This window comes from Chelonoidis abingdonii, chromosome 5, assembly GCF_003597395.2.
Source record: "Chelonoidis abingdonii isolate Lonesome George chromosome 5, CheloAbing_2.0, whole genome shotgun sequence".
Lineage (NCBI taxonomy): Eukaryota > Metazoa > Chordata > Testudines > Testudinidae > Chelonoidis > Chelonoidis abingdonii.
In genome coordinates this window covers 125690321-125713473 of record NC_133773.1, presented here as the reverse complement: position 1 = coordinate 125713473, position 23153 = coordinate 125690321, and the positions used below count along the sequence as shown (strand labels likewise).

Genomic DNA, 23153 nt, shown 5'->3' with positions numbered 1-23153 from the left:
ATTCATAACACTCCACAAGAGACTAAAGAACTAATGACAAAGCAATTCATACTGAGGAATGCTTAAAATGGGTTCCTTTTAAAATGAAAATTGAGTATCTACTTTAAGTGAAATATTAGCAATAAAACATGTTTTTCTTGCAGGAGGCACAGTCTTTCCAGTACTAAATTGCTGAGCCCTCAGATATCCGGAGACAGTGATGAATTTGATTCGGAATCCAAATTTGGCATGTGCAATCGAGAGATAGTACGAAGAGGAGCACTCATTCTTTTTTGTGACTATGTTGTAAGTTTAGAACTGTGAATTTTAAACCTATAAGTGTTTTGGGGATTTTGCTTGGGTACTTTATCTTTGAGGTACAGTGTGAGATTATTTTAAATGTAGATCACAATAAGGGAAAAATGAGAGATCTTAGTCATATTTACTTCCAGGGGGAACTGCATGGAATTTTTATATATCAATTTTCACTTCTGAAAGTGGATGCTCCTTTTATCTTATTAGTGTGATTATTTTAGATACTTATGCATTATCCTAAGTATTCTCTCTACACTGAATCTTAGTTGTCTACAGAATTATTCTTTGTAAATAACAGTAATGTCTTGAATGTTGTATTCTTACATATGTGATCTCAGGAGACTACTAAGAAGCTTATAAAAGTTTAGACCCTCTGAGACTGAGTGTTTCTGCATGTCATAATTAGAATAAACTCTCTTCACCTTAAACCTTCCTATATATATATATTAACTCTGCTACTGCATTCCCCAGTTCTGTTCAGGCTCTAAGAAATAGGGTAACTCTCATGGCTTCAGACTTCATAGCCTCTGAAACACAGCATTACAGGAGTCAGTCTCTCTACTGATGTTAGCACACTTTCCAACAGATTGTTCTGCCTCAGGTGAGAAACATTAACTGCAGAAGGCATAAATAGTTCAGCTGCAACGAAAGATATGGGGCATTCACTTCAAAAGGAAACAAACTACAGACAAACATTGAGCCTTTGCAGAAACAATTCTGATATATATTGAATGTGTATCTATCATTCATTATTACTAAAAATGTTGCATAAAAGCAGAGTCTTTGAGTTTACTAGTTCTTTCAAGTTGTTCTCTACCAGTATTCATCGTCTTTATGATTACGACTTAATGGATGTTGAAACAATTTGTTGCAAATAGAGGATTATGACTTCAGGTGCATTTGCAACAGTTGAAAGAAAAGATCAGGTTGTTATGCAAACGATCATAGTAATAAAGCTCAGAAGGAAATAAAATGTGCACACTAGTAAACAGAATATTTTTAACACAATGTGGTTCAGTTTTTCCAACAAAAATTACTTGCTTTTCAGTGTGTATAATTAGTATTGCATTGTTTCTGCTGTTCTTTTAGTAATGAAATGCATATGTGGGTAGTAATGTTGGTAATTTTAGAATTATGGAATCCATTTTACCTTTTCTCTCCATAGTGTCAAAACCTACATGATTCAGAACACTTGACATGGCTTATAGTGAATCATGTTCAAGATCTGATTAATCTGTCTCATGAGCCTCCTGTACAAGACTTTATTAGTGCTGTTCATAGGAATTCAGCAGCCAGTGGTCTCTTCATCCAGGCTATTCAGTCTCGGTGTGAGAACCTTGCAACTGTAAGTTTGACTTAGGCCTAAACTTCATTATTAAAAGGCTCTTCTTGTTAACTGTATTTGGAAATACTTTGAATGCTTTTTCCTTTCTGGGTCTTTTATAGCACTAAATGTGTTGTTGGTGCATAACTTATTATATGTAATACACTGGTGCCAAAAGACAGCTCTTAGCATCTGAACTACATTGTGCTTAGTGCTGTTCAGAGACACAAGTAGGTAGATGTGATTCTCCCCAAAGAGCCTACAAGCTAATACTAACTAAATAAACTAACTAATACTAAATAAAAAGAAATTCTAAACACTGGATAACTAAAAACTTTGTGTCCACTTCCTCACATGCTTACAACCCTTTGGAGAGAAATTAATTTATGATTCCAAGCCCCTCTATTCACAAACTCAGTCTTTCATCTTCACAGCCTTTCTATTGCCCCACAGAGTGCAAACATACCTTGTCAGTTGCTGTGTTATAGATTAATCAAATCATAAATGCAATATGAATCCTGTTTTTCTTTTAGGAGCCCCTGTACTGATGTTGCATATTAGCTACAAATTGTATTCCTGAATTGAAAACACACTAATTAAAAGCTGTAGAAGTAACCCTGTAAAAAGCATCCATGTTTGTTTCATAATTTGAGCATATTTGCTATGGAAAGTACTAAAACCTTTTTTTCCCCAACTGCCAGTCCAATAAATTCAACTGGGGTCAGTCAATCTACATTCCTTCCTTCCTGTGCATCATCACAAGTAATAAAATTCTGCAAATTAAGTCCTTGGTGACATTTTTGCAGCACTTTTGCCTTCAGTGGCTGTGTACAGATGTTTGGAAGTTAGTAGACAATTCTGCTGCTGATGCCTAAGAACAAGTAGGATTCAGTTCACCTCCATGTTGACCCTAACAAGACTAAAGAGTAATAAAAGAACAATCCTGGTTTGTGCCCTCTTCCCTAATCCTACACTAATGGGCTGTGCATTCTCCATGAAGATTTGTGAACTTGTTGCTGTTTCCCTTGTTTGGTTATTCATCTATTTGAAGTCACAAGCAGGGGAAGACTTCTTAGAAAATAGGTTAAAGTGCATATATTTGGGAGTGGAGGGAACTAAACAATACTAAACTTATTTTAAGATAGATTAATTCACTAAAGTTTCTCTTTTGAAAGTTTAGGTTTGTGACAACCATGCTTTAATTTACAAGCTGTTTTACAAGACTTTTCACAAACTGCTTGAAAATTAAAATAAACAGTGAACACTTACCTTCTCTTTCTCTGCATCCCCTCATTCAAATCTCTAGTGCTGAAGTATCCCTTCTGTTCTTTATCAACCACATTATCTGCCACTATGCTCTCCTTCTCACGCCTATTATTCTCATTTTCTTACCTCCCTTCTCTACCTCTGCACAGGCATTATCCTTTCCATGATTAAACATGCCTTTTGTTGTCTCTCATCCTGAAAATCTCTGCAGATGCTATTTTCCTTTTTCAGTGCTCCTTTTAAGGTCTGCTTCATTTCCTTTTCGCCTTAAATTCAAGCTGTCTGTCACTTCCAGAGCTCTTTAATTCCACTTCAGACCCTCTGTCTTCAGTTTCTCCTATTACTACACTAACTCTTGCTCCCTAAATTCTATGCTACTTCTAATCACACGTTTTGTTCATTCATCACTTCAGACTTCATGTCTTCTTTATAGCTGCTTTGTACAATTGAACAGCACCCCAATTACTGCTCACCAACCCTTGTTCTGCACTTCCTTAAATTAAAAAAAAAATTAAAAACCCACCTGGCCTCAAACCTGTTTAAATAGTAATTTTTACACAATATTCAGTTAGTCGTCTGCTGTGCTGTCTTTGTAACCACTGTTACTTTACTCTATAAGCTCTTAGGCATTGGAACCAGTTGCTTGTTTAGCATGGTCTGTCTGTCTGTTCCAGCACCTTTTCTATTTAACTGTGTTACAGTACAAAATAAAAAGATGAGAAAAAATGTAACAATTGTTTTTCTACTATTTAGCCAACAACACTAAAGAAGACCCTGCAATGCTTAGAGGGCATTCATCTCAGCCAGTCTGGTGCTGTGTTAATGCTGTATGTGGATAAACTTTTGTGCACTCCATTCCGTGTGCTGGCTCGCATGGTTGACACACTTGCTTGTCGTCGAGTAGAAATGCTTTTGGCTGCAACTTTACAGGTAGGGATAAAAGTAAATATACCTGTCTCTAAATTAGAGTTGCTAATACTAGCAAATAATTGAATGCGATTTAAGTTAAAGCACATTTTAATTACTTGACCGTGATGTTTAGTGACGAGTGAAAAACAGAATGTCACTTTGTGTTTAGCATGCATGTCTGAGTGATTCAGTTTCATCCTGTGTTCTGGTCTCCAGATTGTTTAATAATTCTTATTTGCTCTTCTTAGTTTGTTAAAATACATATGAATGGTTTTATTCATGTTGGTGCTTCATGTCTATTGTTTTGTCACTGTTTTCTACAGAACAGCGTTTCTCAGTTACCAGTTGAAGAACTGGATAGAATTCAGGAATATCTTCAAAACAGTGGATTAGCACCAAGGTAAAATATTAGTAATAGGTCACTTTTGTCATAACATGGTATGTAATAAGTGCAAACCATGCATGTTTTTAATGAGGTGACACTGCTTTTTAAAGTTATGTCTATAAAAGTGGAGGCATGCAAAGATTTGCCATGACTTGAGTACCCAATTAAAACATGATTATGCCCTTTCTGTACTGCAAGATGGAAACCATATGGTATCTCTATCAGGAACAACCATTTTATAACTAGTTGCCTTGACAGAGTAGAATTTTTAGTGTAGATGAATTTTAAAACAACAATGCTACCTGGAGATTGCAAGGATATCTTCTGCTGGCTGGCTATAATGGGAGTAGGGGGGAGGAAACCCTCTATAAGACTCTACATTCTTGGAAAAGACTCTAAATTTTTAATAGTGATTTTAATTTTCATAGAGTATTTCGAAGACAAATAGTTCAGACCAAGTCCAGGTCATGTTATCACAGGTAGTCTCCCACCTATTTTATAGCACAGTTTAATCTTGCTTGTGTAGAAGGATTCAAACTGTTACTATTGGTTTTTTTGAGACAGCCTTGTAAAGGTCAGGATCCTGATTCACCTGGCTCCTCACAACTACTGGTTAAGAATAACCCTGTTGCCTTCAGTAGGGGTTTATTATATCCTGGGGGAAAGACGTGGTGGGGAGGAAAGAATTTAAGGCTCAAGACTGTGGAAAATGGTTTGGTAAAAAGAATTTAATATTGTCATCTCGTGCCTGCATTGGGATAAGCTTAGTTAACAAGACTTGTTCCATCATACAACTCCCAACATAACTTGTGGTATAGACTTTTTATTGATGATAGTAACAAAAGTCCAAAAGCAATATTAAGAGCAAGAAATGTCTAAGTTGAATTTTGAAAAGGTTTGTAAGAGGCTCATGACCAGTATTATCAATGATGTGCTTTCTGCCAGGATTGTCTCTATTTGAGTACATTTGGAGACAATTTTTGAATTTCTTCTTACGGGACAAAGTGTTTGCCAGAAAAATTATCTGCTTGACAGATAGATAAAAAAGGTCAGACCTGTTATTGCAACATACCATAAGCTATTCTTTTTTCATATTGCTAAGCTTGTCTTGTGTAGCATTCAGTGCATTAGCTAGTAGAAGGTAAACTAGTTTCTACATATTTTGGAGGTGGAATGTCTGTCAGAAGAACTATGCGTTTAAACTTCTTATGAAGAAAATAGATTTATTTTTTTAAAAGCTCTGCTAATTTGAAACTTTATTTGAATTGTAAGAGCTGCGACTTCAGATTGCTTACAGAACACTGCAAAATGTCAGTGTCAATTTCATAGAATTGGTGGAAATCAGTCATAAGGACAGGCTCTGAACTTAAATCAGCAGTTTTGGTTCACTCACATTTGATTGAACAACATAAGTAGACCAGTGAAGAAAACAACTTTTAGTGCTAGTGCAGATTAATGTCTCCTACGTGTTGGTAACAAAGCAAATTTATTGTTTTTGTTTTCGTACAAAAACACACAGTTCTTTTATGAGTGTTTGTTTGTCCATATGTATTCCACTGTTGGTGTGCATGTGCCTAATGCACTTGAGTTTGGATTTTCTGACCAGCAGTGTCTGTTGCGGTCCACGCATGCAGCCTGGGTGTCCTCATGTCTCTAACAGAGGATATAAAAAGCAGGGTGACCGTAGCTACCTCTCATTGCTTTCTCGCCATCTGTAGGTATGAGTTGGAATTTACAGTTTTTAAGCCTCTTTGCTCACTGTACTGTTTCCCGTTTGTTTTGTAGATATCAATCAGTTAATTGAAGTTCCTGAATTTTACCCAAAACCACATGCAAATAGGGATGAGCAACAGCTGTGGACATTGGCCATTAGATGGGCACTGGCATTTTCCATAGACAGGACCAGACCATTTTGGTGGTCCACCCAACTGTTTGTGGCTATTGCAAACACAATGAACTGTCTTCCAATCTCAGAGAATTTCATCTTGGGTTACTTCTTGTATGCAAGCATGTTTTGATCTGGCAGCCATTTCACCAGCTGGCTAGCTGTGTGCTCCCTCCACAAGATCACAAGCATCTTTCATGTCATTCCTTGCACAGATCACTATCCTGCACATTTGTAAAGCAGCACCCTGATCATCAGTGCACACTTTCTCCTGCCATTAAACCATTGCCCAACACTAAGAGGGAATGCCAAATTGGGTCAAGTTGTACTATCAAGCTGGTCTGTGTGTACATGAACTCTGATTCCCTCTGCCTATTTAACTGCTTCGGAATCACCAAGAGTGGAATGCACATGTGCAGTCACTCGAAGAAAAAACAGTTACTAACCTTTCATAACTATTGTTCTTCGAGATGTTTCATGTGTCCTTTCTGCAACCTGCCCTTCTATCCTTCTACATCAGAGTTTTCAGAAAGAAGGAACTGAGGGGGTTTGGGGTCAGTTTGGGTCCTTTATTACCTGCATCAGCAGTGCATGGCAGCAGAGGGTGCACGAGCTGCCTCAGTGGGTACCACTAAGAGAGAAATTTCTGGTGACTTTGTGCGAGGCGTGAGCACACAGAGTGGAATGGGCATGTGCAGCACATCTCAGAGAACAACGGTTATGAAAGGTTAGTAACTGTTTTTCCTCTTTTTGTCCAGTGAAGAAAAGTGGTGGCCACATGAAGGGTCTGGTCTGTCAAGTACCATTTTTGTCTTCTGTCTTGCCAAAGCTCCTATTTGAGGCAACTCAGACTTGTAAATTGAGAACAAACCTATAATTTGGAAGAACTGGTTGAGATAGGGACCCATATAGATTTCCCAGTTAGTCAGTGATAACAGTTTTGTCCTTCGCTTTAGCATTAGGGGAAAAAAAAAAAAAAGTAATGATCTGCCTCCCTCAGTGAAGTGGCGGTACTTAGGACTAAAATACTTGCTAATATATCAACTTGATCCAGATACCGTAGGGTTGCCAGGGGCCCCAGAACTACTTGGAACCTTACAAATGTTTCATAACCTCTCCAGCCTACGTCCACTACGTATACTTTTTTAATGATAAGGAACTTCATTAGTCTGGAGTTTTTTGAAGGCATGGGAAGGGGATTTATCATAGCCCTTAAAGCAGTGTTTCTCAAACTGGGGTCACTACTTGTGTAGGGAAAGCCCCTGGCAGGCAGGGCCTGTTTGTTTACCTGCCCCATCCGCAGGTCTGGCTGATCACGGCTCCCATTGGCCGCAGTTTGCCGCTGCGGGCCAATGGGAGCTGCTGGAAGCGGCGGCCAGCAAGTCCCTTGACCCACGCCGCTTCCAGCAGCTCCCATTGGCCTGGAACAGCAAACCGCGGCCGGTGTGAGCTGTGATCGGCCAGACCTGCGGACAGGGTAAATAAACAAACCAGCCCGGCCCGCCAGGGGCTTTCCCTACACAAGCGGTGACCCCAGTTTGAGAGAAACTGCCTTAAAAGAATTCCTGTGGCAGGGCATGTTGCCCCATGTTAAAAATGCCTCTGTGGGCTATGTTTGATGTAACAAAACAATTTATTCACAATGTGTTGGATGCCACAGACATTGGACAAAATAAAGGCCTTATCCTCTGATGTTTGTTGGCTCTGTAACCTTCCCCCCACCTCCCATAATGATGGATATATTATGAGGCTATCCAACAATCAGGTAGTTGTGGAAAGAGGTGGGCGTGAGTTAAACTAATGTTCGGCTTCAGGAGCCAAATCTCAGCCAAAAATTATATCCTAGATTATTTACCTACTAAATTGGGTTTAACTCCTCCACAAAGACTTTGTTTGTTGAGGGCTGCAATGGTAATCCCAAGTGCACGGTCATACAAAAAGTAGGTTTCCGTCCAGCATAGAGCAATTGTATTCAGATCTGTCTGAGCTGTCAGTTAAAGAAAGGATAGTTATTGCCATAGAAATGATTATATGAAATCGAACAAATTTGGAACCTATTTCTATATACAGTTGGATAAAAAATGTTGAGATTGCTCAAAGAACTCCAGACTTCTACCTTTCTCCTCCCCTCTTTTTCCCCTCCCCTGCCGCCTCACTCCTTCAACTCCCTATTCATGTGTTTTCTGTTTTATTTCTGTTACCCGCACCCTACCCTAATACGTTATGTCAGTGTAGTATTGGTTCTGTATTGGTCTTGCAGCTTTGGCAAGTTGTAAAATTTTGTAGTTGCATAGTTCTGTTGGAGATCCATGAAGTGTGTAGTATTTCGAAATACACAGTCTACAAGTATCTTAACTTTTTGTACTTTTCATTGTTTCTTTATGAAAAGCAGTTAAAAAAAAATCACAGAAAGCAATAACATTGGCCAAAATGGTAGGTAAGATACAAGCATTAATGTCAAGATTTTTCTTAGAGAGTAACCTGAGTCTGAATCTGAAATTTATACCAAAGGTCCTCTCTGACTTTCATCTAAACCATGTAATACACCTACCTCTTTTTCCCAAAACCACATTCCAACTAAGGGAGGGCTAAATTTTACACCTTAACTGTTCTTAGGATTTTCTTTCCACCTGACAAGAACTAAGCCATTTAGAGAATCCCCCCAGACTGTGCATAGTTCATGGGGATACGGTGAAAGGTCAGCTCATATCAATACAGAGACTCCGGAATTGTAGTTCCACTTGTATTAAGATGTGCTATGAAATAACTTGGAACTTCTGTGAGAGTTATAGCTCCACAGAAATGCAAGCAACTTCTGTAGATTCTTGTAAATATATTCCAGTACTAGAGATATGTAGGGAGCTATTTGGGTTCAGTGCATACTTTTATCCAGCATTACTCCATAGTGAAAGCATTAAGATCTGATGTTCACTTTGATAGGGCTGTCTTACAGTCATTTAGATAGATTCCTGTCATCCATTTTCTGTGATCCTGTGTCACTGTTCATGAGTTACCAACAGTGGAATATATATATGGACAAACACTCAAAGGAGAAGAAGAAATCATTCACCTTACGGTAACTGGGTCATCAAGATGTATTGTCCACGCATATTCTGTGGCCTTTCTTCCTTGCTACTACTGAGTCTGCTTAAAACTAGGGCTGTCAATTAATCACAGTTAACTCCTGTGATTAACTCAACTCAAAAAATTAATCGCACTGTTAAACAATAGAATACCAATTGAAATGTATTAAATATCTTGGATGTTATTCTACATTTTCAAATATATTGATTTGAATTACGACACAGAATACAAAGTGCACAGTGCTCACTTTATATTACTATTTTGATTACAAATATTTGCACTGTAAAAATGGTAAACAAAAGAAATAGTATTTTTCAGTTCACCTCACACAAGTACTGTAGTGCAGTGATTCTCAAACCTTTTTTTTTTTTTTTTTTTTTTTAAGGCCCACTTGAAAATTGCTGAGGATCTCAGCAGACCACTTATTGATCTTTCCAAATGTTGTTTGTACCATTAGCTAACTACTGTAAAGCGCTTTGGATAAAACCGCTATATAAAAAAATAAAAATAAATGTTTGTGTTCTACAAATAGAAGCACACAACTCGTATTTTAGTATCAGTAGTCTTACCTTTCTAATGCGATAGATGTACCTTCTCTCCCCTGCGGCGGCAGCCTCTGAACTGGGGCTGGGAAGGATGGCTGTCTCTCCCCAGCAGCCACAGCCCTGGAGCTGGGGAAAGTTACCTCTTTCTCTGGCCGCTGAAGCCCTGCATGTCCCAAATTCCCCGCACCCCCTCTACTCACCCCACTGCTCCCTCCCACCTACCCCTATTCTCCCCAAGGCCACCACCTCACCTTACATGTGTGTCTTTTCCAGGGTTCAGGCACCTAATTAGTGGAGCCACAGCTGTGCGGCTCCACTAATTAGGTGTGTGGCCCTTCATTCTCTCGTGTGCAGCTGCCCAGGCACGCACCTTAGAGGGAACTATCACCTGAATGGAACTCGCGGACCATTGGTGGTCCACGGGCCATCTTTTGAGAACCTCTGCTGTAGTACAATCTCTTTATCAGGAAAGTGCAACTTATAAATGTAGATTTGATTTTTTTTTTTTGTTACATAACTGCATTCAAAACCAAAACAATGTAAAACTTTAGAGCCTACAAGTCCACTCAGTCTTACTTCTTATTCGTCTTAGCGATTGGCTGAACAACTTTGTTTACATTTACAGGAGATAATGATGCCTGCTTCTTATTTACAGTGTCACCTGAAAGTGCGAACAGGCTTTTGCATGGCACTTTTGTAGCCAGCATTGCAAGGTGTTTACATGCCAATAAGATAAACTTTTGTATGACCCTTCATGCTTTGGCCACCATTCCAGAGGACATGCTTCCATGCTGATGACACTCGTTAAAAAATAATGCATTAATTAAATTTGTGACTGAATTCCTTGGGGGAGTATTGTATGTGTCCTGCTCTATGTTCTACCCACATTCTGCCATATATTTCATATTATAATAGTCTCATGGTGGCCCTGCATGTTGTTCACTTTAAGAACCTTTCACTGCAGATTTGACCGAATGCAAAGAAGGTATTAATGTGAGATTGCTGAAGATAGCTACAGCACTCGACCCCAGGCTTAAGAATCTGAAATGCCTTCCAAAATTTGAGAGGGATGAGGTGTGCAGCATGCTTTCAGATGTCTTAAAAGAGCAACACTCCGATTCAGAAACTGCAGAAGCCAAACCACCAAAAAAGAAAATAAGTTTTCTGCTGGTGGCATTTGGCTCAGATGATGAAAATGAACATAAGTCGGTTTCCACTGCTTTGGATAGTTATTGAGCAGAACGCATCATCAGCATGGACGTATGTCCTTTGGAATGATGGTTGAAGCATGAAGGGACATATGAATCTTTAGCGCATCTGGCATGTAAATATCTTGCAATGCCAGCTACAACAGTGCATGTGAATGCCTGTTCTCACTTTTAGATAACGTAAAAAAGAAGCGGGCAGCGTTGTCTCCTACACATGTAAACAAACTTGTTTCTCTGAGCGATTGGCTGAATAAGAAATAGGACTCAGGGGACTTGTAGGCTCTAAAGCAGCGCAAATATTTATAACAAAAAAAAAATATAAAGTGAGCACTGTACACTTTGTATTTTATGTTGAAATTGAAATCAATATATTTGAAAATATGGAAAACATCCAAAACTATTTAAATAAAGGATATTCTATTATGGTTTAACAGCGTAGTTAATTGCGATTTTTTAAAATCGCTTGACAACAGTAACTAAAATCTAGATTAAAACCTGTTGGCAAAGGAACTGAAGGGCAGTTGAGGTTGCCCTGCCCTTTAAGCCCTTGGTTGAGGGCATGAGGATGCTCAGGGCACATATCCCAACAGACAAATGATGGCCAAAAGAATGTAAACTTGAGTTCATGGGGTGCATGCGCACTAGCAGTGGAAAATATGTATAGACAGTACATCTCAAAGAACTACAGTTACTGTAAGATGAGTAACTGTCTTTCTTCAGATTTAGTTTGTGATAGGTAGCTGCTGGAAGACAATGTAGAAAAACGGAAAATTTAGTTTTAGTGATGAGTGGAATATCAGTACCAGGTAACTAGCAAAGGGATATTAAATGTTTGTAGCATAATGTAAAATAGGTATTCTTTATAAAAAAAATAAATAAATAAATAAATAAATTCTTTTTTTTGGTATTGGTTAACTTTATTTATAGAACATATTGTCCTCGTCCTCTTTTAAATATATATCTTTTTTTTGTGGGACGGAAGGGGATGGGACTCCAAAGCATAATGCAGCTGTAAGGCGTAATGCAATTCTGAATTAAATTTAATCTAAAATAAACAATGACTTTCAGTAAAATGTCTCTTTATTCCTGACCAACTTCTAAAGACAACTTGATTTGAAGATAGTGTATTAAATTTTTGGATTAAATGTATAACTCCTTGATCTCATGTAAAGCTCACTTGAAAAATTCACTTTCTCTGGCATGTTGAACTAATAGTTCTTTCTTACTCACTGTTATTTTCTGAAAGTATTTGGAGTATGTGCCTTATCTGTATTTCTTGGATCTTTCTCCTTTTTAAAATTTGAATTTTCTGATATGTGCTTATCTGTTTTCAGACACCAAAGACTTTACTCGCTATTGGACAGGTTTCGCCTTACAGTAGCCCCAGAAACAGCTGGCCCTTCACCTTTGGTTACTTCACACCCATTGGATGGGGAAAACCAACCAGCCTTAGAGAATGTAATTCCAGACAAAGTAAGGCCATATTTAGAATATTTCATAGGAAAACTCATCTGCTATCTGTGCTATAACAAGCTTTTATATTAGTAAAATATGTCTACAAATGAAACTTTTTTAATCCCCATATGCTGCTCTGTGTACAAATCTGAATAATGTGGTAAATAAATATCAGCTATCTATTCTTAAATTCTGCATTTAACCAAATATTCCGCACATACATTAATATCCAACTGTGATAAACTTACTGTTTTGTGCAGTTCTTTTAATTTAAACTTTTTAGCCTGTAATATTGATGAAGAGATGCATGTTATGTCTGTTTGCAAGAGACTGTTTTTGTCCATTTGCTACTTCAGAACGGTTCACTGGTTCCTTAAGAGACTTATAGGTACCATCTTTCTCATCTCTGACCACCTTAGCTGTGCTTTTGGTCTTTGTCTTACTGTCTTGTTTACTTTCAAACTAGGGACTTGCCTCAGTGCAGTCCCTAGTTTAGGCACTGGGTCAGCAAATCCACACAGTTCCTAGCTCCCAACAGCTGATGTCTTATTTAGGCGTTAGCCTACCATCTGGTACTCTTTGCAGTCCTCTATCGGCCTACCATGTTCATGTCCTACAAGATTCTCCAGCAGCCTTGAGGCTAGCATGTCTTGGTCTTATCTGAAACTGCATCCTACTCAACAGGATCTGATCCATTCACTGTGGGGCATATGTTCAGCTCCACTCATCTGTGTCGCACAGCCAGTCTACCTACTATCTTTCTTCATGTCTAGTTTAGGACACTATTCTGCTCTAGGGGCAAGGGAGGGAAATGAAGTGGTCCTTGTTCCCTCAGCCAAGGCACCTCCTGAACACTTCAGTCCTATACTCCTTTGGTTCCCAGTTAAACAACCTTCCCCTATCTTGGGATCCTCACCCCAGCAACTTCCATCAACCTGGTAGTCTCTTTAGTTGGGTTTTTCCAGGATTCCCTTCCCTACCTTCCTTGTGTTTCAGTTAGACCAGAGTATTGATGACATGCTTCCCCTCAGTGGTGATCTGCCCTACGTGGTCTCAAGCTTTATCCTGTCCACATCTGACTCCTCAACCTCTCTTAGTATGGCCCTTTCTAGAGTGTATCTCTCAGAAACTCCTTTTCCTCCTCTGACCCTGACTGTTTTTTTCCCTTTCCACCCTACACCAATGAACATATGAGAAACCACTCCAGAAATTTCAAATAACATGAGAGCTACTGGAAATACAATACCACATCCTTCATAGAGAGCTTTCTCCTAACTTCTTCCAGCTCTTCAGAGTCCAAGTAGGCTGAAGACATGAACTTTGACTCTGGATTGGAAAGCTTAGTTGTCAAAAATCCACTCCATCCTAGATCTTTGAGAAACCCCCAAAATATTTTAAATGAGGGAAATTAGATCAGCTCTGTCAGTGTACAACAAAAAGATTGGTGGATTCCTTTTTTGCAAGCTAAGTAGAACCACTCAACCAATAGACATATGTCAGATGCTCTATAGAATCCAACAGGACAGTTTCTCTACTTTTACAGTCATCTGAGGTGACTGTGTCTAGCTCTGCTGAAGTGAAACAATTCCCTTACGAAGGGCAGCCACTCACAGACGTTGTAGATGAGCTTAATGAACATTCCCTCAGCAGGTTTTATGAAACTTCTGCTTAACTGACAAAGTGCTCAAAGCAGCTATGATCTGATGGGCACCTTCATGGTTTTTGTCATAAATTTGACAGGTTTCAGCCTTGTCAAAATAAAAGGTTGTTGGTACCAAGGCTCTTAAAACTTTCCTTAAATACCTGCTCTCTCTCCCGTTCTTTGTCCATAGACTATGCAGTGTGAAATACTATTTCTTATATCAGTTCCCTTCTACATTCCATCATTATGAAGCATAATATCTCAATATGCAATTGGGACAGACTCCACCTCCAGAAACACTTAGTCAAAGCTCCCTTTGAAGGGATTAAGCTATTTGGAGAGACCTTTGGTACAGTTATTAAGGAACTTACTGATCTAGCATGCTTCAGCTCCCAAAACAGGAAAAGGAAACCCCTCTCCCCCATATGTCTGAGATCCAATTGTCCAGGGAGAATACTTGTATCCCTTTCATTGCTTAGTTTGAGTCAAGAGATTTCACAGTGAAACCCTTAGCATTTTCATTGTAGGGGAAATGGAGGTTCTTCCCTCATTGTTTGGACCAGTTCAGATGGGTTATGAAACTGATTTAATTTGTCTGTTCAAAGTTTTTCTTTCACCTCATCCTACATTGCTATCTCTCTCCCATGTTGTCCTTGAAAGATGCTCTCCTTGAAACAGTTAACGAACTGTTACAAACCCAGCACTATGTCTGTTCAACCTGTCCGAGAGGAATCTGCTTGCTCCTGTTTTGTGGTGACCCCAAAGAGGTATTTTGAATCATCTCGGATCTCACCCACATCTATCCCCAGCAAATCCATTTGAGAAGACCAGGTTCAGATTTCAACCACTTGCTCTTTTAATTCATAATCTCAGAGTAAATTCCTTTGGAACTAAGAGACCTACGTTTACATCTCCATCCAACCTGCTCAGACAAGACCCCTCAGTTTTTCACAGAACAAAATGACTTCCAGAATGAGGATCTCCCCTTTGATCTTCCATCTGTTTCTCAGATTATTGCAAAGATGAATGGTCATAGTGACTGTAATACTGAGGAAAGAGAGAATCCAGAGCTTTCATTAATGGGGGGACCTACTTATCAAGGCAGTTCCTTTCAAATAGACAGATTTAACTTTTAAGCCCTGTCAGTTCTCTAAGACATGGCTTTGTAGTAAACTAGGACAAGTTCCCTTGTTCCCATGAAGGATCTTTTAGGTCTTTGGAACATGTTTCCCCACCACCAGGAGTCTGGTTCTGCTTTGTTTGCAAAGCACAGAAACTTCAAGATGTCCATTCATGTTTTCTCAGCGGCTAATTCTGCAACACCTACATAAACTGACAGGGTGATATTATGAGTACCTTCCTCTTCTTTAGTTCAGAACCTCGCAGATTTTGTCTGGGAGCACTCACCTATCCATTTCAGTAACAAGTGCACAGGGCAAGCTGAATGTGCAGGCAAATTGACTGAACCCAGAAACTTCCTTCCAAGAGAGTGACAGTTGGGAGGTGCTGTTTTTGGTATTTGTTAAATGGGATGTCCACCAGATAAATCTTTTTGTATTTTTGTTCCACACATTGGAACCTTTAAACTTGGCTAGTGGATGCTTTTATTTTTCAGTTGGTTGTGCCCTTTGACTATATGCTTTCTCACTACTTCTCCATTTGCTGAGGATTGCTGGCATGCTCTGGAGAAATTGGGCCAAAATTATTCCTGCAGCTCCCTATTGGATCTGAAGACCTTGTTTCTCAGTTTACTTCAGGTGGTTTATCTGAGCAGTGGCCACTTCAAAGATTTTCTGCAACAGGATGTGGACCTTAATCCAGCCCTTGGCAACCTCAGTTTGGCAGCATTAAAGCTAACAGGTTGATTCTGCAGACCTTTGACTACTCCGCTGCTGTTGTGAACTTTCTATCATAGCCAAAGAAAAAATTCACAATTCTAAGCATATCAGTATCTGAACTACACTATTCTGTTAGTGTGTCAGCAGGAATGATTCCCTTTAGGTTTTTGTCATCCATTTAGGAGATCTTCAAAGATGTTTTCAATCTAGACCTTTGTGAAAACTCTGTAATGCCAGGTGTAGGCCCTTTTGTCCTTGAACATTACTTTAAAAATACGGTTTAATTTATAGCCCTGCGTATCCTGGTTTTCTTCACTATCCTGAGAGACTGACTGGATGTGTTACCACTAGGTATTCAGTATAGCGAGACTCAGTCTGGAGTTTCTAGGCTCTTCCAGATATACCCTTGATCGAAAACTCATAGTCCCCTATCACACTAAAAGTAATCTTCCGTATTGTAGTTGTATAGGTACACCAAATCAATGCACATGTTTGCAAGAAATACTATATTCAGATTTTCACCAAAAAGGTGGCTGTTCAATTTTTTTCCTAAATTTCTCCTTAAAATATTGTTCTCTTCTCATTAACCGGGAAATTGGCTTTTCCTCTTTTTGCCTGAGCCTTTTTGCACTAAGAAGGTTGCTGTTCGCTCCTTAATATCCCTAAGGCTATCAAATTCTATTTAGATAGGATAGCTCCCTTCTGTAATACTGGCACCTATTTACAATTAAAACGGCACCAAAAAGAGAGAGAGAATACTAAAGGCCATCTTGTATTAAGTCTGCCATTGCAAATTTTAGTTTCCACAAGTTTTCCACTCAGGTCACAGGCCTCACTCCACTAGACCCATAGATACTTTATAATGAGGAAATCTGAAATGCTAGGACTTGGTCCTCATTCCTTTACCAAGCATTCCTAGATAAACGCTATCTTCTGTTTGATTTTGCAGGCTTTCTTTCTTTGTTAAAAAATTGCATACAATTTTGCATTTCATTCTAATTTTTACTCACATGACTTGTCTTTTTCATTTATGTGCATTACAGTGTGCCTAGATGACCTCATCTTGCCTAGATGAGATGACACCTAATAGTCTCTTAGAGGACCCAGTTTCAGTGCTTAAATCGAAATATGTAGAGCTCTGTCTCCATAGATAGAAGTAGGCATGATTAATCCAGTAATTCTGGATTGGCAAAAGGACAGTCTTTGAGAAGACTAATTAGTGGGTAAAACAAAATTGAACTATTTTCTAACTCTGTCAAAAGTAAATGTGTAGTAAATTTCTTTTTTTTTCTTTAAAGGACTGGTATGTATCACTAGTCAGATCACAGTGCTGGGTCAGGTCAGACTCTGCACTGCTGGAAGGTGCAGAGCTGGTGAATAGGATACCTCAGCATGAACTAAACTCCTTCATGACCAGTAAGGTAATTTCTCTCACAATGAGAAGAGGAGAATTGACACTTGCTTAAAAATTGTAACATTTATTAAGTGTCCCTATTCATATTACTGTTAATGACCAAATTAAATTATTAAAAAAGAAATTAAAAAATTCTTTAAATTATACTTAGTTTGTTGATTTTTTTTTTGTTTTACTGAGCTTGGATAATAGCACTTTGAGCTCCCAATTGAAAGGAGCTCTAGATAGCCAAGTGCATTAATTATTATTAAGGCTTTGAGTCTGTCACGGACGTTATGGATTCTGTGACCTTTCCAGGACTTCCGTGACTTCAGCAGCCAGTGCAGTGCAGCAGCGGTGCCCGGGGCCACTCTCCTCACGCTTCCTGAGCACCAGCGGCTCCTCAGTTAGGGGTATTTATAGTACAAGTCATGGACAGGTCACTGGCTGTGAACTTTTGTTTATTGCCATGGCTTTTACTATAAATGCTCGTGTCTAAATCTGAGTCTTAATTATTATCTTTCTCCCTCATCTCTCCCCTCCTCTCCTCCAAGCATGCTCGCGCTCTCTCTTTCACTCACCTGGGAGTCAACATGGAATGATTTGTGTCAGAAACCCCATGCTCTGTGGGGCTGCCCAGTTCCATGAACCCGTCCCAGCTGTCACCACCCAGCTCTCTGCACTCTGGCTGTGCCCGGTGTTCCCTGAGCTGCATGCCGTGGAGCTCTCTCCTGGCCACTGGGAATTTTTAAAATCAGGTCCTGGCATCTTAAATTAGACACCCAAAATTAGAGTATACTTTGGCCTTAATCTCTGTCTCAGTTTCTCATCTGTAAACTGATTAGTTTCCAAGTTCTAACCAGTTAAAATTCACAGAAAACTCTAGTTTTATTCAGATTAGGTGTTGAAAATTTGGGACAGATGTCATTTTCCTCACAAAATAAAGTTGGAATCCAGTTTTAAGTGTGAACCAGAACACAACCTTAACTGTGTCAATCACAGTGGCACTTCCATAATGTTGCTCTGTTAATTTGCATAGTATTACCAAAATGCTTTAATTTCCTTTCTCCGTAGAAATGTGTTCTTTTTAAACTTTTGTGTACCATTTGTGATTTCAGGAGTTCAACTTAAGCTTGTTAGCTCCCTGTTTAAGTCTTGGCATGAACAAAATCTCAGAAGACCAAAAGAGCAGCCTCTTTGAAACTGCCTGTAGGGTAACCCTCGACCACGTGTGTAACATTGTTCAAAAATTTCCTGCCAGACATCAAGTTTTTCAGCCATTGCGGCCTGTTGAGACTTCAGCCTATTGGAGCAAGCTAAGCGATATTTTTGGTAATACAAAATAAAGATCTTATTCTCTTCATCATACTATGTAACAGTGTTGTCACAATTAGTTAATTCTCTAATGGGATCGAAGATTCTCAGCAGTAAAATATTTTGCCCAAAATGTTTTCTGTTAAAGAAAATGTTAACCATGATGGTTTTTATTTCGAGCCTCTAGATTTTACCCTGACATTTTATTTTATAGGAGACACGATGCTGTATCAGACTGTGATGAAACTCTCTCGTGCACTGGCTCAGTATTTGTTGTTACTCTCTAAATTACCAGCATCTCTCTCCATTCCTCCTGACAAAGAGAGTGACATCCTGAAGTTTGTAGTAATGTCATTAGAGGTAAGAGAGTGAGTGTAATAAAAGATGCAACAGAATGTTTACAAATATGTTCTGTTTCCCTTTAACTTTGAAGATTCAATGGGAGTTCTGTAGGTCTAGAAGAATTTCTGGGCTCTAGGTTTATGTATAAGCATCAATTTCCAATATTAGTTCATTCAGTGTTTACTCTTTTGTGTCAGAGTATATTCTACACATCAGGTGAAATTTAGTAGAAGATATAGGATGAAAAAAACTGGGGTTTTTTTGGTGGGGTGTGGTTTTGTTTTTTGTTTTTTAAGGGAGACTTTTCACTACAGCTAAGAGAAAGTCTGGCTGAGGGACAGGGAGGTCTTGGCAGTTTGGAAAGAGGCACTGTGGGGCTTGTTGAAAAGATGAATAAACATGATAGTTTACTCACTATAGTGCTTATAACTTTTTTCCTAGTTGGAACTTTTTGAACTAGTGACATGCTAATTTACTGTAACAAGAAAAATGAAACCTGCTAGTTTTGGTAGCTGCAAATATATGTAATTATGTGGATAAAAATAATTTGATCTCATATTTTTGCATATGGGGACAGTTTGATATAATGGAAAACTTTTTTTCTTGTACAGGCACTGTCATGGCATTTAATACATGAACAGATTCCTCTAAGTATAGATCTTCAAGCTTCTTTGGAATGCTGCTGCCTAACATTACAGCAACCTGGTCTCTGGAATTTGTTGGCTTCTGCAGTGTATGTGACACAGGCTTGCTCCCTAATTAATTGTGTCAGATTTATAATAGAGGCAGGTGAGTTAAATTTGCACAAATATGGAAGATGTTCTGAATAACCCAGCAAACCTCACTGATCCTAGACTAAGAATCTTGAAGAAATGCAGAATTTTCTCTGTCGTTTGAATTTTTTCTTTGCCAAATGTGTTTCCACCATGGAAATTAACTTTATTTTTTATTTACCTTTGAACTTGCCAGATATCTTGCCAATACAAGTGCAGCTTTGACAATTTTGTGAAAGGATTAAAACTGAGAAATAATATTGATGAAAGGGTTTTTTTAAATATTTCTCTGTATTTATCTAATTTAGTTGCAATTGAACCTGGAAACCAGCTTCTTAGTCCAGAAAGAAAGAAGAATACTTCAAAAGGGGTCAGTGAGGATGAAGTTGATTCAAATGCTCAAAGTAAGTAAACAATGAAGTTCTAGTTTGCATGCAGTTTTACATAGTTTGTAGAAAAATTGCCAGATTTTCCTCCTTATTTCCAGTTAAAAGCAAAAGGAAGTTGGTTGAATCTTATCTGCACTATGGAATTATTTCAAAAAATTCTCACTGTTGGTTAAGCTTGCATTACTGTTAGAAAGTTGGGACCTCTCTAAAACAGTTCTCCGACCACAGCAGCCATTTGCAGTACTGTAGTGATTGGGTGTGCTCTGTGCAGATTTAACTGACACTGTGTCAATGGAACACTCTTTGAAAAGTGTTATGAGAGCCTTAAGTTGCATCTGGACCGGTAGTGTAAAAACTATTTATTAATTTGTCATCTGAAGGATGCCAACTTCAACATTTTAGAACTTCATCTTCTGCATTGCACTGTCGGGTATGAGTACAAGCCTGGGTGTGGGACTAGGACTTACTGTGATGATATGGTAGTTGGTTAGAAATAGGCTTATTCTTACTGGAGTATTTGTGTCCTCTTACATCTTTAAATTTATATGCATTTCATATATATTTACAATATTTTACACTAAACTTCTTTGTTTTTCTCTCAACTCAGAAGCAAAATATATTACAACAGCTTGTGAAATGGTGGCTGAAATGGTGGAGTGTTTACAGACTGTCTTGACGTTGGGACATAAGAGAAACAACAGTATCCCAGCATTTCTCACTCCTGTCCTTAAGAACATAATCATCAGCTTGGGTAGACTGCCTCTAGTAAACAGCTACACAAGAGTACCTCCCTTGGTACGTGCATTATGGTTTATTTCCATAGTAGATGAAAAATACTGTTCATTTTTGAATAAAATAAATATAATAATTTGCTGGATGTTCAGTCTTTACACTCAGATTTGGTTGTCCCCTTTTGTCCTTTTTTCTTTCTTTCTTTCTTTAAATAGCGCCTGGCAATACTAGCTTTAAAAATATTTTCAAATATGAATGTCTTCTGTGGAGAGAGATGTTTGGTTAGAATTATGGGATTCTTTGAGAGCTCCTTGAGATTCTGTTTGAAATGGTTCCATCTAGTACTTAATAAAAATCAGGACTCTTGGATTTTGTTCACATTTGCTGCTGGCTAACTGTGAACTGGGCAAGGTATTTAGCCCTTCTAGTGATTAGTTAATATACCTATAAAGTGGCTAGAGAAATACTTCAGAGTTGTTGCAAGATTTCTTAATATTTTTAAAGGACTGTAAGATCCTCTGATTAAAAGTACAAAACAGAATTGTCAGAAGCATTTTTAGCTGTTGTGGGGGAAAGTGTTTTTGAATCTGCATATACTGGTGTTTGTCAACACTTTTTGGCATCCAGGTTGTTAGAACAATTTTTTCCCTCTTGAGTCAAGTTTTTGTTCACTTCGTGCTTTATGCTACCCTTTGCATGTGTAATACCTTCCCTTAATTTAGTCTGAGATGCCACAATCTCTCCTTTAAATCCTTCCCTCAGAAGTGTTTACATTGTACTGTCAACTAATAGTGGGTACTTAGAGGGCTTATTTTAAAAATATATGATTTATATGAAGGACTGAGGAAAAGTGGTGGTGTTTGACTTAATTATAAGTCTTTTGGGGCAAAGAGTGAGTTATACAGGGAGTCCTCGGACTTAAGACACAGAATTGCATTGTAAGTCGAAACTGCTTTTCGCATAGAAATCAATGGTATGAAGGGGGAATTGGTTCGTGAACCAACACTTGATACACTGTTTTCACCACAATAACCCAAATTTTTTTACTAAATCAATTATAGATGGCTAATGTTGCAACATCAATGTATTTACTGTACACTGTATTTTGTAAACAGCATTCAAATAAACACACAAACTTACATATGCTTCTCAGAATGCTGGCAACACGGGCTCAGAAAGACTGGGAGAACGACACACATGCTGAGCCTCAGCCAATCACTGTTCTAGCTTTCTGAGCCAATCAAAAACAAGCTACCCCGCTGCCTCAAAGCCAATCAGAAATGACCCCTTACAGCTCCATACCGGTATAGCGCAACCAGGAAGTGATTTCAAGTAAACTTTATGCTAATCGAGCATCATAAGGGTAAAACGAGCATCATGGGGCGAAATGGGCAGTCAGTTGAAAAGCGTCATAAGTCGGGCGTCGTAACTCCGAGGACTTCCTGTATTTGGAAAGCACCTTGCACATTGTTGGCACCCCTGTAATCCAGATTAATAATGAGATTGGTTTGATGTCAGTTTGGTATGTGAAACATGGAACTTCCAAGTTTTGCTTGCTTCCATTAAATTTAACATTTCATTCTGAAATGCTGCCTTTTGGGAGGAAGGTTTCATTGATTTTTGCGTCTTCTGAGACTAGATGGGCTTCTAACCATTAAATATAGGTTTTGTGCATAGTATCTTAATTACACAGTTCAGGTTTTAAGGAGAACATGGAATCCTCTAAATTTAAAAGCAATTTAATTGGTTATTACAAGGCACTGCCTCTCCTTTCTACTGACCTAGTGTCAGTACTATGCATTATTACTCAGGTAGACTAAATTCATAAGTGATCTAAGGACTTCTGAACCTCAGTCCATTGTGGAGAGAAAGAGATGTGCTGTGTGGTCTCTAAATGAAGAATTTGGGATTTACCGCATTCAGATACCTCTTTCTGAAATGATGTAAGGGTAGAAAAGAAACCTTGGCTTTATTTACCAAAAGTTTCCCTGTCTGACAGCTTTCAGTAAAGAGAAAGAAGTATAATAAGTCTGCTACTAGAAATGGTCAAAAAAAAGTTTAAACGCTTTTTAGTAACAAGATTATCCACTTGTTTTTGTTGTTGTTGGAAGAGTTGAGTAATTTTCATTGAGTTATTAGCAGGTTATGTAACACACGCTTAAAATACCATGAAAAAGATTATCAAATATATAGTAGGCACATAAAAGTACACCTCTACCCCAATATAACGCTCTCCTCGGGAGCCAAAAAATCTTACCGTGTTTATAGGTGAAACCACGTTATATCGAACGTGCTTTGATCCTCCGTAGCGTGCAGCCCTGCGCCCCCCCTCCTGGAGCACTGCTTTACCAAATTCGTGTTTTATTGGGTCGTGT

The 23153-nt window shown here is 38.6% G+C and overlaps 1 protein-coding gene across 5 annotated transcripts in view; it reads left to right on the top strand.

Moving 5' to 3' along the window:
* HTT (huntingtin) overlaps positions 1-23153 on the top strand; it is a 213582-nt gene that overhangs the window by 129202 nt on the left and 61227 nt on the right. For all 5 annotated transcript variants that reach the window (XM_075066616.1, XM_075066618.1, XM_075066617.1 and 2 more), the window contains 11 exons: positions 144-285; positions 1460-1639; positions 3638-3814; positions 4117-4193; positions 12235-12373; positions 17134-17256; positions 18347-18560; positions 18757-18902; positions 19496-19673; positions 19966-20061; positions 20654-20841. In XM_075066616.1, the coding sequence (XP_074922717.1) occupies positions 144-285; positions 1460-1639; positions 3638-3814; positions 4117-4193; positions 12235-12373; positions 17134-17256; positions 18347-18560; positions 18757-18902; positions 19496-19673; positions 19966-20061; positions 20654-20841 (1660 nt within the window). The remainder of the gene's footprint in view (positions 1-143; positions 286-1459; positions 1640-3637; positions 3815-4116; positions 4194-12234; positions 12374-17133; positions 17257-18346; positions 18561-18756; positions 18903-19495; positions 19674-19965; positions 20062-20653; positions 20842-23153) is intronic.